Source organism: Somniosus microcephalus, chromosome 14, assembly GCF_052327205.1.
Source record: "Somniosus microcephalus isolate GS21.2 chromosome 14, FLI_Smic_1.0, whole genome shotgun sequence".
In the NCBI taxonomy this organism is placed as follows: Eukaryota; Metazoa; Chordata; class Chondrichthyes; order Squaliformes; family Somniosidae; genus Somniosus; species Somniosus microcephalus.
The window spans coordinates 83,196,700-83,212,732 of record NC_141000.1 but is presented as its reverse complement, the minus strand read 5'-3'; the positions used below and the strand labels follow the sequence as shown (position 1 = coordinate 83,212,732).

General features: G+C 46.9%; 1 protein-coding gene across 1 annotated transcript in view; it reads right to left on the bottom strand.

The window, feature by feature from the left end:
• Positions 1-16,033, bottom strand: part of spag17 (sperm associated antigen 17) — a 348,837-nt gene that overhangs the window by 122,058 nt on the left and 210,746 nt on the right. The window contains 3 exon segments of the mRNA XM_086006806.1: positions 2,051-2,229; positions 15,105-15,231; positions 15,397-15,605. Of these exon segments, the coding sequence (XP_085862932.1) occupies positions 2,051-2,229; positions 15,105-15,231; positions 15,397-15,605 (515 nt within the window).

Here is a 16,033-nt window from a genome sequence, read left to right as displayed (position 1 = left end):
TGGCTAGAACTCGATGGAGGCGGGACTACAACCCCGAAAGTTGTAGTCCCGCCTCCTACCCGCCTCCTCAATGAAAATCCAGCCCGACACCTTAGAACAGTGCAGCACTCCCTCAGTACTGCACTGGATTGTCAGCCTAGTTTTTGTGCTCAAGTCTCTGGAGTGGGACTTGAACCCACAATATTCTGATTCAGAGATGAGAGTGCTACCCAACAAGCCACAGCTAACGTGCAAACTCTTTAGGCGCTGAAGTCACTCATGCACATGGGACCTGAAAATAATGGGTTCCAAAGCCTGGCGGAAGGATTCAACACTGGGAATGAAGCAGAAAGGAAGTGTGAAGTTCCTAAGAGAGAGAAGGCCTATGAGGAGGAAAGTTGTTGGATGAATTGGAAGATGGGACAGGGAAGTCTACGAGTATGTTTTCTGTCTTCTTTCAGAAATTTTGATTTATGTATTTATTATGTTAGCAATTTAAATTTCTAGGAGATATAGTGGGATGGGCTGGATGAGGAAATATCAGGGTGGCTCAGAAAACTTTGAATTTTTTTGGTAAGGGAATTGATTTAATGATTTTGGTGAACAGGAATTTTATTATACAGATAATGGCCTTGAAATTCTGATGAGGGGAGAGAGTGGAGGTAGAGGACCGGAATTTAGGGCGGACACCAGATACAATGTAGGATCTGCTCATGTTGCACTTCTTTAAGTTTTTTGATGGAAATGGTGGCCAGACTAAAATGTAGTTGCCTTCCAGCAATGCAACAATGTGTGCAGCAATGCAAATGGTAGGTTCAGGACGGGATGACGTCACCTGCCTTAAATCACTTCAATTCCATCTTACAGTCTGTCCATGTAATGAACGCTTGTATTTAACAGACATTTCTTGACTTCTCTGTCTCTATTTCTGGGGATAGGCTGTCCACTAATATCTTGTATAAGCCCACTGACTCTCACAGCTACTTAAAATTTTTTATTTTAATTATTCATTCATGAGATCTGGGCGTCGCTGGTAAGACCAACATTTATTGCCCATCTCTAAATGCCTTTGAAAAGGTGGTGGTAAGCCGCCTTCTTGAACCGTTGCAGTGTGTGTGGTAAAAGTACTCCCATAGTGCTGTTAGGTTGGGAGTTCCAGGATTTTGACCCAGTAATGATGATACTGCCCTGAGGAACTTCTGCAATGATGTCCTGGGGCTGAGATGTTGGCCTTCAACAACCACAAGCATGTTCCTTTGTGCTAGGTATGACTCCAGCTGGTGGAGCGTTGCCCCCCCCCCCACCCCCACCCCCCGATTCCCATTGTCTTCAATTTAACTACAGCTCCTTGGTGCCACACTCAGTCAAATGCTGCCTTGTAGTCACTCTCACCTCACCTCTCGAATTCAGCTCTTTTGTCCATCTTTAAATGAATCTTTGGCTCATTTTCTACAAGACCACTTTAGGTCAGTTTAAAAAGATTACACTTGCTATTAATGTTGCATTGATTCAGGTAGATTTTCCAGACCCCAGCACCTGTTCTACCTGTCAAAGCAACTGGAAAATATACTTTTCTTTTATTCGTTCATGGGATGTGGGTGTCACTGGCAAGGCCAGCATTTATTGCCCATCCCTAGTTGCCCTTGAGAAGGTGGTGGTGAGCTGTCTTCTTGAACCGCTGCAGTCCGTGTGGTGAAGTTACTCCCACAGTGCTGTTAGGGAGGGAGTTCCAGGATTTTGACCCAATGACGATGAAGGAACGGCAATATACTTCCAAGTCAGGATGGTGTGTGACTTGGAGGGCAACTTGGAGGTGGTGGTGTTCCCATGTGCCTGCTGTCCTTGTCCTTCTAGGTGGTAGAGGTTGTGGGTTTGGGAGTTGCTGCAGTGCATCTTGTAGATGGTACACACTGCAGCCACGGTGTGCCGGTGGTGGAGGGAGTGAATGTTTAAGTTGGTGGATGGGGTGAAAGTAACTTCAGCTGTGTTCAACTTAGCAGAATTAAAAATTGGGAAATAGCTTTTAATACTTTACTCGGATATAATTGAAAATAAATCAATAATGCATTACCTCAGTGGATCCATCCATCATGTATTTCACCACAGTTCCCTGGAGTGTAATGACTCTTGATGCCTCCTGCATTGCAGGCCATTTCCGTGCTGCCTCGCAGGGTTGGGAGCCTTTAGTTTTAATAGGATAACTCTGACGCAGCAGTATTCTCTCTTCAGATATATCTTCATTTTTTATACCTTGAAATATGAAACAAAGTTGACAATATGATAATGTTTAGGTATATGTAAACTTATGGGAAAACAACTGTAGTCTGCGAGCAGGAAAATTAAAACGGGGTCTTTTTAAAAAATAAAAGCACACTAATTAGTATAGCAAAATTGGTTATAAATATTCTGCTCTATTCTCAGAGACATACTTGAAAGCTACCCACAGAGGGATTTAATATTTCTTCCTCTTGACCGTAGTTGCTAAGAAGTTGTAGTTGTGTTTGGAAAGTTAAGGTTAAAGCGTGTGTTGCAGGCAGGCTATGCATTACATTTGAAGCTGCAACATTCAGGGTACCTTGGCAAACTTTCTTAACGTGTTAAACTTTTCCTTATCTGTACCAATGACATGTTACCAGTTATCATGGACAACAGAGTTCTGAGGAAGGTGCCCCTCTGACCCAAGGATGGTAACTCACCTTTGCTGCACCTCCCTCAACATGACCTAGACTCTACCTGTAAAGGGGATAGCCCTTCCTCTTTCCTGGGCTCTTATACTACCCTCAGCCATCTCTTGCAAGACAGTGAACTGAATTTCTGCAGCAAGCTTCAAATCACCAAAATCTGTGAGTGATTCTTTAAGAAGCTGCAGCAGTCTATTGCTGCACTAAAAATCCTATCCCATGGTCTGCATGTTTTCAGTGGATGGTCCAATCTGCAATGGAAGTTAATTAAATGAGTTGACTTTGCAAAATCTCAAAGCCCACTCCATACACGTCTGATGCAAGAGGCAATCGCACATTTCCAGGTTCACTGCCACTATGTCCCATCAGAAAATTGGATCCAGTGGGGTTGGTTGTTGTTGAGTCTGAGTGTCCCAGATATGCTTATTCTAAATCACTGGTGTGGAGATGCCGGAGTTGGACTGGGGTGGACAAATGTAAGAAGTCACACAACACCAGGTTATAGTCCAACAGCTTTATTTGAAATCACAAGCTTTCGGAGCGCTGCTCCTTCTTGGGACAAAAAAATGTTTTTTGTCTGTTTTTTTGTTTTTCATACAGACCCCAGCATCTGCAATATTTGAAAAAAAAAGACTTCACCTGAAGAAGGAGCAGCGCTCCGAAAGCTTGTGATTTCAAATAAAGCTGTTGGACTATAACCTGGTGTTGTGTGACTTCTTACATCTAAATCACTGGACACAGACAACAAGAATAACTTAAACAGGTCTTTACTAATCGAAGGTCAGGGCTGAACTGCTTAGCAAATTACTACACAGAGTTTATATACCGGTGTGGTCACCACCGGTACTACAATATACAGTAGCCAAGAGAAAGTAGTCCATCTCTTAAGGTAGTCTCTTAAGGTGGTACAGGTTACATACACCACAATTCCTCCCTTTTTAGCTTAACAGTGTACATCCCAATTTAAACATAACATGGATAACATATATACAACTTCATGCAAAACTGTTCAAAGATTCAGTCTCTGAGGAGGCCTCCTGATCCGAGTTGGATAACGCCTTTCAGGGGTCTCTGATTCTCGTTGCTGGGGTGACTCATCTAGTTGATCTCTTATGGGTTGGACATCATCAGATACATTGGCGTCTGAGGTAGATGCTTCAGGTTCACTAACTTCTTCCACTGGTGTCTCTGTCGTAGTCATGGGTTCGACCCTTGTTCTCGATTCTACAAGTTGGTCAGCATGACGTCGTATTACGTTTTCACCAATATCTACCGTGTACATCAGGGGTCCTTGTCTGGCACGAATTGTTCCAGATTGCCATTTCTCATTCTTATAGTCCCGGGCTAACACTGGTTGTCCTATTTCGAAACTCCGAGTGGTGCTGGAACTGTTTGTTTTCGACTTCCCTCCGCACATTTGGTTTTAACAAGTCCAACCTGGATCGCAACCTCCTGTTATAGAACATCATGGCAGGGCTTTGATTTGTCACTGCATGAGTGGCGTTTCGATATGCCATTAGGAAATTGTCCACCTTGTGTTGTAGTGGAATCTGGTCTTCGCTCATGGCCTTTATTGCCTTTTTGAACGTTTGTACAAATCTCTCGGCCAACCCATTTGTAGCCGGATGATATGGGGCAGAGGTATAATGTTTCACCCCATTCTTCTTCATGAATTTCTGGAATTCTTCTGACACGAACTGCGGTCCGTTGTCTGAACATATTTGTTCTGGCAATCCATTTCTTGCGAATATCGTTCTTAGAACTGCGATCGTCTTTTCCGAGGTAGTGGTTGCCATCTTAATCACTTCTGGCCATTTAGAATGTGCGTCTACCGCAATTAAAAACATGGAGTCCATGAATGGACCTGCGAAGTCAATATGTACACGTTGCCATGGGGTTGAAGGCCATTCCCATGGATGCAGTGGTGCAATTGGAGGTGCATTTTGAACTTTTTGGCACCCTGAGCAGCTTTTAGTCAGATCCTCTATTTGTTGGTCGATACCTGGCCACCACACATAAGCCCTAGCAAGGCTTTTCATCTTGACTCCCCCCAGATGACCTTCATGCAGTTCCTTTAGAACTCTCCCTTAATTTAGGAGGGATAATCACCCTTGTTCCATACATCAATGTTCCTTGACAGACGGACAGCTGTTCTCGTCTGGCTGAGAATGCCGGTAACAGTGGTTCACCATGAGCTGGCCATCCCTTCACTGTCAATTCATAGGCCCGAGACAGTGTCGGGTCGTTCCTGGTTTCTCTCTCAATACTTGCATTGGTGACTGGTAAACATTCGATGATGGTCGAGTGAAATAACTCAACAGGGTCAACTGTCGGTGCCTCTTCCGCTGTAGGTAGTGGCAGGCGCGACAGCCCATCAGCATTACCATGTTGCTTTGTACCTTTGAATTCGATCTGATATTGATGTGCCCCTAGGAAAAGGGACCATCTCTGGAGCCTCTGCGCTGTCATCACCGAAACACCCTTCTTAGGGTTAAAAATGGAAACCAACGGCTGGTGGTCTGTCAGCAGCGTAAACTTTTGCCCTTGCAGGTAATGATTAAATTTTTTTACTCCCCACACAAGGCTGAGAGCCTCCCTATCTATCTGAGCATAGTTACGCTCAGCGGAGGTCAATGATCTGGATGCGAATGCGACTAGTCTTTCCAAGCCATTTGGCAACTTATGTGAGAGCACTGCCCCAATACCATATGGAGAAGCATCACAAGCTAAACGAATAGGCAGCGTTGGGTTAAAGTGAGCCAACACTTCCTTAGAGGTGATCAATGCCTTGCTTTTGTGAAAGGCCCGCTTACAGTCCTCGCTCCACTTCCATGGCACTCCCTTCTGCAAAAGAGCGTTCAGCGGGTGTAGCACTGTGGATAAATTTGGCAGAAACTTATGGTAATAGTTAATCAACCCTAGGAACGACCTCAACTGGGATACATTTTCCGGAGCGGGAGCCTTCACAACAGCTTCGATCTTGTCAGGTGACTTGTGAAGCCCCTCCTGGTCAATGACGTGACCACAGTACGAGATTTGCTTCTGAAAGAACTCACATTTCTGGCGATTAACTCGAAGTCCATATTCTTTCAATCTGGTGAGCACCTGTTCCAAATTTGCAAGGTGTTCCTCATCATCATCTCCTGTAATCAGAATGTCATCCAGGTAGCATTGTGTGCCTGGAATTCCCTGTAATACCTGCTCCATGGCCCTTTGCCAAATCGCTGGAGCCGATGGCACTCCAAAAACTAGTCTATTATACCGATATAAGCCCTTATGCGTGTTGATCGTGAGATACTGGCGTGACGCTTCATCAACTTCCATCTGTAAGTACGCCTGCGCCAGGTCTATCTTGGTGAAGTGTTTCCCGCCGGACAACGAAGTGAAGATATCCTCAATCCGTGGAAGCGGATATTGCACCGTGTGACGCACCGGATTAACAGTGATCTTGAAATCGCCACAGATGCGAACCTTCCCCGGTTCCCCCGGCTTGTTACTCGATGAACGCTTCATGACGGGAACAATGGGCGTGGCCCATTCACTCCAGTCCACCTTTGACAGTACTCCGGAACGTTCTAGTCCTTCCAGCTCAGCTTCCACAGCAGGTCGTAGCGCATAAGGTACCGGTCTAGCTTTGAAAAATTTCGGGTTTGCATGTTCTTCAACCTTGATGTTTGCCGTAATTCCTTTCAGTGTTCCCAGTCCCTGCTGGAACACCTCTTTAGCATCGTCCAATATTCTGGACAGTCATTTAGGTTTGACATCGTCCTTTTTACCGGAATCTACAGTTAGTGCTTTTAAGGAATGCCAGTCCATATTTATTCTCCTGATCCATTCCCGTCCCAGTAGTGGTGGACCTCCCTCAGGTAACACATATAAGTCCATTCCTCGGCTTTCTTTACCCTTGTGGACCACCTTTACCTTTATCTTTCCAATGGGGTATACTCTTTACCCCGTGTATGTTTTCAATACAATCTCCGTATCCCTTAGGGGAATGTGTGGAAATAACTTTTTGTAATCTTGCTTATTCATGACCTTCAATGCCGATCCAGTGTCCAATTCCATCTTCACTTGGACTCCTGCTATCTGAAGTGTGACCCAGATAGTTTGGTGGTCTGCTGTGTTACCCACATTATGTATTCTTAGACAACCCAGTTCCTTACTGCTGGAGTCTGAATCCGTCTTCTGTTCATCCGAACTGTTCTCTGTCACCTTGTGTACCTTTTTGCACTTTTCCTGCGGTGACTTTTTGTTGCTGGTCTTCTTTCCTGACCGGCATACTTTAGCTATGTGACCGAGCTTGCCACATTTTCTGCATTCCTGATTTTTGAACCAGCACTGGTTCTGATCGTGCGTTGTCCTTCCGCAACGATAACACTTTACTGCACCCAATGCCATTTGATTGGTGCTGAGTTCCGATGACCTTAGCTGCATTTCCGCGGTGCCTCTTGCCGCGGCCTCGTGCGATGCTGCAATGGTGACAGCTTTATCAAGCGTAAGGTCCTTTTCCTCTAGCAGTCGCTTTTGTGTTCCTTCTTTTAATAATCCACACACGAATTTATCTCTCAGAGCATCTGCTAGTCCTGTACCAAACTGACAGTACTTTGATAGCTTGCGCAGTTCAATTAAGAATTCAGCGTTGCTTTCCTCTTTCCGCTGCGTTCTTCTGTAAAATTTAAATCGTTCCGCTATCAGCAGCGGTGTGGGGTTTAATGTTCTTGCAGGATATTAACAATATTCGCGAAAGTCTGATCCGCCGGTTTATCTGGTGTTACAAGGTGCCTCAATAACCCGTACGTCTTCACACCCATTGAGTTTAATAAGGTTAGTGCTTTCTTATCATCTGGTACCTCATTTGCTGTACAATAAACTTCAATGCGTTCTACACACGTGGCCCAATCTTCAACATCGCTATCAAAAGCAGTGATGTTACCGTGTTTAGGCATCCTTGAGAGTTTCTTTAAATATTTTATTTTTCCAAAATGGCGGCTTCCCGCGCTTGTCTTCTTCCCCCGCCTACTAAAATGGCGGCTTCCCGCGCTTGGCGGCTTTTCCCGCGCTTGTCTTCTTCCCCCGCCGACTACAATGGCGGCTTCCCGCGCTTGTCTTCTTCCCCCGCTGGCTACAATGGCGATGACCGCGCTGTTGCCGTTCTCGCCTCCCAGCGGTTCTTAATTTCCCCGACGCTGCTTTTGCTCCCCTGCGGTTCTCGTGGGCATTAACGCTTCCCTCGTTGCTGCGCCTCTCAGCCCCGATTGCAGCCCGGCCCTTTACACCGGCTGCGGTCGAGTTCTCCGCGGTTCTCATGGCATTAACGCTGCCCTTGTCGCTGCGCCTCTCGGCCCCAATTGCAAACCGGCCCTTTTCACCGGCTGCGGTCGAGTTCTCTGCCCTTTTTCCTCTGGTTTCCCTCCCCTTCTCCACTGACAACGCGGCCGACTTTCTGCCCGTGTCGCTAGATCGGCTTACCCACCACCGTGGTAGAAGGATGATCACTGCCTGTCGCTGATGGAGGACTTCGTGGTCAGTAATTTCAACCCGGGTTCTCGATGCCTCCCGTGCGATGCGGTGCTCAGCAGGATGATGAGGGCGGATGCCTCTTCTCGACGTCCGTTCTGAGGACGAAGCTGCCTTGGATGCAAAACTGCCGCAGGGTAAGATCGGACTCGTCGCCACTGTTGAGTCTGAGTGTCCCAGATATGCTTATTCTAAATCACTGGACACAGACAACAAGAATAACTTAAACAGGCCTTTACTAATCGAAGGTCAGGGCTGAACTGCTTAGCAAATTACTACACAGGGTTTATATACCGGTGTGGTCACCACCGGTACTACAATATACAGTAGCCAAGAGAAAGTAGTCCATCTCTTAAGGTAGTCTCTTAAGGTGGTACAGGTTACATACACCACAGTTGTTTTTAATATATGAGTACAAAGTTTGCAGTGTACGACACCCACAGCCTGAACACCACAAATGGAAATATTCCCTTGCATTTGCCTGGTATAAAGTTTATACCAAAGGCATTTCATGTCATCTTCTTAATTGAAACACAATGCAAATAAAATCAGAAGTTCAGTGGTAACATCAAGGCTATCAGAAGTCAAAAAGAAACTATGACGAAAAGCCACATCAGGGGAGGGCATAACAATCAAACAATGGGCAATAGGAAGACTGTAAATAAGTATTGAAATTTTTAAATTAGCAGCAACTTTTCCCAAAAGGGAGCATGCCACCTAATAAAATTCTCCTTGGTTCTAAGCAATAAAGGTTCAAAAGTTAGATCAAGTCATATGAATCAGAGTAGCTGGACAAATTCCTGAGAGTCGGTCAGTTATAGAAGTTAGGGGGAGGAGTACCAGCAATTCTTGATATCCGTTATTGCAGTCTCCTAGAGCTTGCTTGATTGCTTTTAGGGTTCGGAGAGAAATTTCCTAGAAATTTTTCCTAAATTGGTCTGCGGTTCTTTCTTTGCTTTTGCAGGAGATTGATGTAAGATTTATCCATTAATGAGGTAAAGGGTTAAAAACAGCCCTTTCCAAACTTCCAGGCCTATGAAATTCAAATAGGGCAGAACAAGATAGAGCGGTCCACTTAGAACATAAGAACATAAGAAATAGGAGCAGGAGTAGGCCATTTGGCCCTTCGAGCCTGCTCCCCCATTTACCATGGCTGATCTTCTACCTCAAATGCACCCCCCCGCACTATCCCGATAACTCTTAATTCTCTTTGTTCCCAAACATTTATCGACCTCGGTCTTGAATATACTCAACGACTGAGCAGCCACAGCTCTCTGCGATAGAGAATTCTAAAGATTCACAACCCTGTGAGTGAAGACATTTCTCCTCATCTCAGTCCTGAATGGCCTACCCCTTATTCTGTGATTGCGTTCTAGATACCCCAGCCAGGGGAAACATTTTCCCAGCATTAACCCTGTCAAGCCCCTTAAAACTTTTATGTTTCAATTCGATCACCTCTCAAGCTTCTAAACTCTAAGGGCTGGATTTTGATACTGGGGCGGACTGGGGTCGTGTAATCTGCATTTCGTGTTAGCCACCCGATTCTAAATGGATGTGGGAGAATGATGCCATTTTAACTTAATTGGCCAATTGAGTTCCAACATGTGGGAACCCATGGCCAATGAGTTTTTGCAGTCTGAAAGTCGCCTCTGATGACGTCATCATTGCTGTTGCATTTAAGGTCTGCAACAAGCCTTGCTTCTTCTGCAGACTGCCAAGCTTTTGCCCTTGCATGTTAGAGGCAACTGCAGGAAGAATGGCCAGCCAGAGACCTAGGGGTCGATTTTCATTAAGCTGTCGGGAAGGAGGCGGGACTACAACTTTCGGGTTTTAGTCCCGCCTACATCGACGTGCGGTCAATCTACGCGATTTTCCCTTAATTGACCTTGTTGAGCTCGCCCAGCGGGCTCAGCAGGCCAATTAAGGGCCACCCGGCAACAGGTGACGTCACAGACTGAAATTTCATCTGTCAAGAGGTCTTGACAGATGAAATATCAGTGTTTCACAGCTGTTTGAAGCTGTCAAACATTGACAGTCTGACTTCTAACCTGAGTCCTTCTACACAGACTCAGTTAGAACTGTCACCGGCAATGAAAGCTGAAGGCTGTCACTTTTGACAGCTTACAGCCATTTTGCTTTCAGTGCCGGCTGAGTGATGGACTCCCGAAACCTAGAGGAAGAAAGGCTGTGAAGGTAAGTACAGGTAATTTAAACTTCTTTACACACTTTAGACACACCAAACACACTTACCTTTGCACTCATGCACCCATCACTCACCTGAACACCGACATCGCGACCCCTTCAGGTCCTTCAACCCAACGGCCCGCCTGCTCTAACCTGGCGTGGTTTGGAGCTGTCAGGAATCCCACACGACACCTCTCAAAATAGGGTTTAGGCTAAAAACTGCCTGTTAACAGGCAGTTAATTGGCACTAATCTCTTCCTGCCTCGGGTCGGCGGGTCCCAGTGCGGGGCGGGTACTCGCCTCCTCTGAAACTTACGTGGAGGTGGGTTTTGGGCAGGATGGTGTCGGGACCCCCGAATTTGGGATTTTTGCCCCCTGCCCACCTAAAAGCCCGCCTCACGGCACACTGAAAATCTAGGCCCTAGGTCTGCACCCCGCTTTGATGACGTTGCCCTGCAGGCTTTAGTAGAGGGAGCAAGAGCAAATAAAGAGGTGCTCTTCCCTTCTTCAGGGAGGAAGAAGCCTCCCCAGCAAACCAAGGCTGTGTGGATCCAGGTGGCAGAGGAGGTCAACTCTTTGTCAATAACCCGCAGAACCTGGCTTCAGTGCAGGAAGAGGTTTCATGACCTTCTGCGCACTGGAAAAGTGAGTATGAATTTCCCATCACCCTCAATCTGATCCCCATTGCCTCTCCTCACCAGCACTCAGCTTTAGCAATCTCTTCCTCCACATCCCACTTGACACTGACATCCATGCACCCTTACCCATTCCCTCTCTCTCTATGGTCACATTCACCTAACTATTCGACTATGCAGCCCTCACACTCCCTATCACTGTGATGCAATTACAACTTACAACACACAGGGAGGGCCCTTGGTCTTGCCACCTCACTCCATCTTTGTCTCCTTCTAAGCATCTATGCTATGGATTCTCTACACTCACTCCTTAATTCTCACTCAAACTCCACTTGTCTCCCTCATTGCAGGAAAAGAGAGCTCACAATAAGAGGGAAAGAGTGAACACAGGAGGAGGGCCATCCTCAGTAGCCCAGCTCACCCCTGGGAGGAGGCGGTCCTGGAGATCGTGGGAGTGGAGGACGAGGCGCAAGTGGGGGACGGACAGACGGGTGCATCACAGCAAGCTGGTGACAGAATAGTTTTCCATCTCTCTCATTGACATTGCATGAGTCGCTGATAATGATTCTGAAGCTCTAACAGATGAACTTATGATCATCTGCAATATGCAATGTGCATGTAATCTTGGCATCACATCTCTGACTCTTTCCTTTACACCCTCACAGGACCATCGCAAGCACCCGTTCCCACTAGCCAGGAGGAAGAGCCTGAGCATCCAGACTCCTCAGAGGAAGCTGCAACCTCTGAGGGCACAGCATCAGCAGAATTCAGCGCACCCAGCACCAGCGCAGACACTCACACCTTGGTGGGACCTTTGCGAGATAGAGCAGTGTTGTCACCTGGTGTATCACAGCTCACAAGTGAGCATCAGCAGATTGTGGAGACAGGGACAGCAGTGGAGAGTCCTAGTTGGAGGGCGCAGGACTCTGCCAGCTCGGCTCAGCTGCATGTCGACTCTCTGCCTCTGGGTCCATCCATAAGATCAGCGGTGCTGGAACTCCAGGAACAGATAGAAACATAGAAGATAGGAGCAGGAGTAGGCCATTCGGCCCTTCGAGCCTGCTCCGCCATTCAATGAGATCATGGCTGATCATCCAATTTCAGTACCCTGTCCCTGCCTTCTCCCCATATCCCTTGATCCCTTTAGCCTCAAGAAATATATCCAACTCTTTCTTGAATATATTTAATGAACTGGCCTCCACCGCCCTCTGTGGCAGAGAATTCCACAGGTTCACCACTCTCTGGGTGAAGAAATTCCTCCTCATTTCAGTCCTAAATGGCTTACCCCTTATCCTTAGACTATGACCCCTGGTTCTGGACTCCCCGGCCATCAGAAACATCCTTCCTGCATCTAGTCTGTCCAGACCTGACAGAATTTTATAGGTTTCGATGAGATCCCCTCTCAATCTTCTAAACTCCAGTGAGTATAAGCCCAATCGACACAATCTCTCCTCATACGTCATTCCTGCCATCCCAGGTATCAGCCTGGTGAATCTTCGCTGCACTCCCTCCATGGCAAGAACGTCCTTCCTCAGGTAAGGTGACCAAAACTGCACACAATACTCAAGGTGCGGTCTCACCAAGGCCCTGTACAACTGTAGCAAGACATCCTTGTTCCTGTAATCGAACCCTCTTGCTACGAAGGCCAACATACCATTTGCCTTCTTAACTGCCTGCTGCACCTGCATGCTTACCTTCAGCGACTGGTGCACAATAACACCCAGGTCTCTTTGCACTTCCCCTTCTCTCAATCTATTGCCATTCAAATAATAATCTGCCTTCCTGTTTTTGCCACCAAAGTGGATAACCTCACATTTATCCACATTATAGTGCATTTGCCATGTTTCTGCCCAATCACCCAACCTGTCCAAATCGTACTGGAGTTTCACGACATCCTCCTCACAGCTTACCCTCCCACCCAGACACTTGCAGGAGTCTCTGGCGGGTTTTGTCTCCAGGGTCGCTGCGAGTGTGGAGCGAATGGAGGAGTCCATTGCAAACATGAGCAGAGCCTTTGTGGAGTCATTGACACATGAATGCATCACCATGGAAAGGATGGCAACCTCCATGGAGGTGATAAGTCACCAGAGTGCAGAAAACATGGTGAGTGTTCTGAATAGAATGACATCTCTGGAGGAACGATGGTCATCTATTGAACAGAGAAACCAGACCTTCATGGAAGTCCTTCTGAGTAGGACTGCTAGTGCAGATACAGGTCCCCATGGCCCCCCTGATGTGCAGCAAGGTGCTCTCAAGCCACTTGCAAGCGCTGAGGGGGACCTGACCCATGAGAGGGAAGTTGGTGGCAGACATCAAGGAAGTGGGGGCTCCTCTCCAAGCGCTCACACTTCCATGCCACTGCAGAGCCCTCGGTCAAAGCCCCACCAGAGTCCACACCCAACTGAGGTCGGCGTCTCAACCCCTGCACAGCCGCAGGAGCAGCAGACTGTTGGCAAGCCCTCACAGGTTCGCAACCCCAGAGGATGCCTGCCAAAGGTGTCGAGACAAGAGCAGCAAGAAAGTGTGCAAGGGGCCTCCACATCTGCTGAAGCCACAGGGGAAGCACCATGTGGGAGCACGCGTAAGAGAAAGATACTGCACAAATAGTCACATGAGTGAAATTTGATGTTTAATATTAAAAAGCCATCAGATGGTTACTGTAAATAAAAAATCTGATGGCTACTGCTGCAGTTGTGGCGTGTGTCATTTCGCTAATGGGACTTCCACATTGAGGGCTTAGGATTACTTGGTATATGCCTCAGTTGAAGCGCTCAGTGACGGTGGTGAGAGGGGTTTCCCAGGAGGTCACACTGGAGATGGGTGACAGGCTCCAAACTTCCACAGCTGTGGTTATGCCTTCTAAAAGTTCCCCCAGACCTGAGACAACAAAGTCCTGCCACCTGCAAATGATGGCTGATCAAATCTCCTATTTAATGGTTGAGCTGCAGCTGATAGTCAGCAACCCAATTGTGCTCCCGCCAGGTTTAACTGTCGAGTTTCAGAACAGGCGGGCTTCACGTGGGAAAAGGGTTAAAATCACAAAGGCCTATCAAAATGGCATTATAGAGGCAATTTAGAGCTTGTTAAGGGCCTATCTTGCCTCTTGGAGACGGGACCAGTAGACACGATTTAATGAAAATTGCTTGGAGGCGGAATGGAGGCGGGGTTGGGCCCGCCCGCCAGTTTTTGCAATTTTAACCCCCCACACGCCTCCAATCCCGCCTCAATGGCACGATGAAAATCGAGCCCCAAGGGGGAAAAATTGTTTGCTTTGTGCCTCCCATTAGCGCCCCAAAGCACCTAGTGCCCGGGCGCGGAGCCGCTAACGCCTCCCGCGAAATTCAACGGGAGGTTAGCGGCGGCAGTAATCGGTAGTGCCCTGCGGCACTGCGCCTCTGGCGATGATGTCATCGCAGCGCACTGCTCAAGCACCGGCCACAAACTTCGGTCGCATCCCCTGACTTGCCACCGGACGATATGTCCGACAGGGTCAGGGTGGTGTTTTTGCAGCCGTGGCGGTGCTAATTAAAGGGCAGGTGCTGAGTGGCCATTTTTTTGGGGCCGCCCTGCCAGCATCTGCCCCTTTTCACCTCCTCATTCAGGGTGCCGGTCGCGATCAGTCAGCCTGGCACTTCTCTTGAGTGCCAGGCTCTTTTCCCGGCAGTCTGCTCCCTGGTGGTCCAGCACGGCCCCGGTGTGCACTGCGCTAGGCCCCTCCCCTTTAATCAGGGGAGGGAGACCTGTAATACCGCAGCGCTACATGCCGACGTGCATGACGCTGTTGCACGTAGCACTGCGATATTGAATGGTAGCGTCCCAAGACGGAGGGGGAGCGCTTCAAGTTAAGCCTTTGTTCAGTAGTAATCTCTGTGGTGCGCAATTATTTTCATTTTGTTTAAGTTGGTGTGAGGAAAAGAACCAAAGAACAGTAAGCTCCTTAATAAAAATTAAAGATTATAAGCAGTGAAACATCACAGTAAAATATTCTTTTTCATTCTAAGGGCCTGCTTCATTCATTTGATTGAAGAAGGTATGAAGGCAAGTATGGGAATCACTTTGTGGTCAAATATAGCAAACAAAATTTGAAAAATATATTAAAAAGACAGACCTATAGAGTCCTCAGTGAAGTATGTTATCAACAGTCCATCTGGCGAACATGCATTCAGAGACAGGAATACTGGAGGCTTTAGAACATCTTCTGGAGGGGTTGGAGGTTCAGGCTCTTCAATTTCCACCTGTTCAAGGAATTATTGGTAATGATAGCAGAAGAACTGACAATATAGTACTGGAAAGGAAACACCTTAAAGATCTCTTAAAAGAGTGAAACAGCCTAGTGATTGTTCTGGTTGATCTGAGTAACATATCAATAGCATATGAAGTGTAATGCATGCAAAATATACCTTTGGTTCTTCCTTTGGTAGCTCTGGTTCCTCTACTGCTGCGATTGAAATAGGTTCCTTCTTCTGCTTGCCCTTTGCTGATGGAAGATTTTTGTTCTTGGCGGACTTATCCCGCTTACCAGTGGATGGTGGAGTGGTAAGAGGAACTGGTGTAGGGGCTTGCACTGATGGGATATTCAAAATATCAGCTAGTACTGGATCTTCTTTACCTATAAGTAAAAATTTTAAAAGTGAGTGTATGCGCAATGCTGTTCCCTATGCACAATATCATTGTTTGTTTTGAATTTGACAAATTTCATGGGTCTATAGTATATATTCTACTGAATTCAACATCACTAGCCACTCCTGTAAGAAGATCTCCTACCCTACAAACTGGAAAGCTATATTGTGACTCAGGAATTATAACAATCGACCCCTTGTTGCAAGTGTCATATGTGTTCTTATAAGAACATATGAAATAGGAGCAGGAGTAGGCCATACAGCCTCTCGAGCCTCCTCCACCAATAAGATCATGACTGAACATCTACATCAACTCCACTTTCCTACCCTATCCCCATGTTCCTTGATCCAAATATACTGCATTCACTGGTTTCCCCTTATCTACCCTGCTAGTTACACCCTCAAAAAACTCTAACAG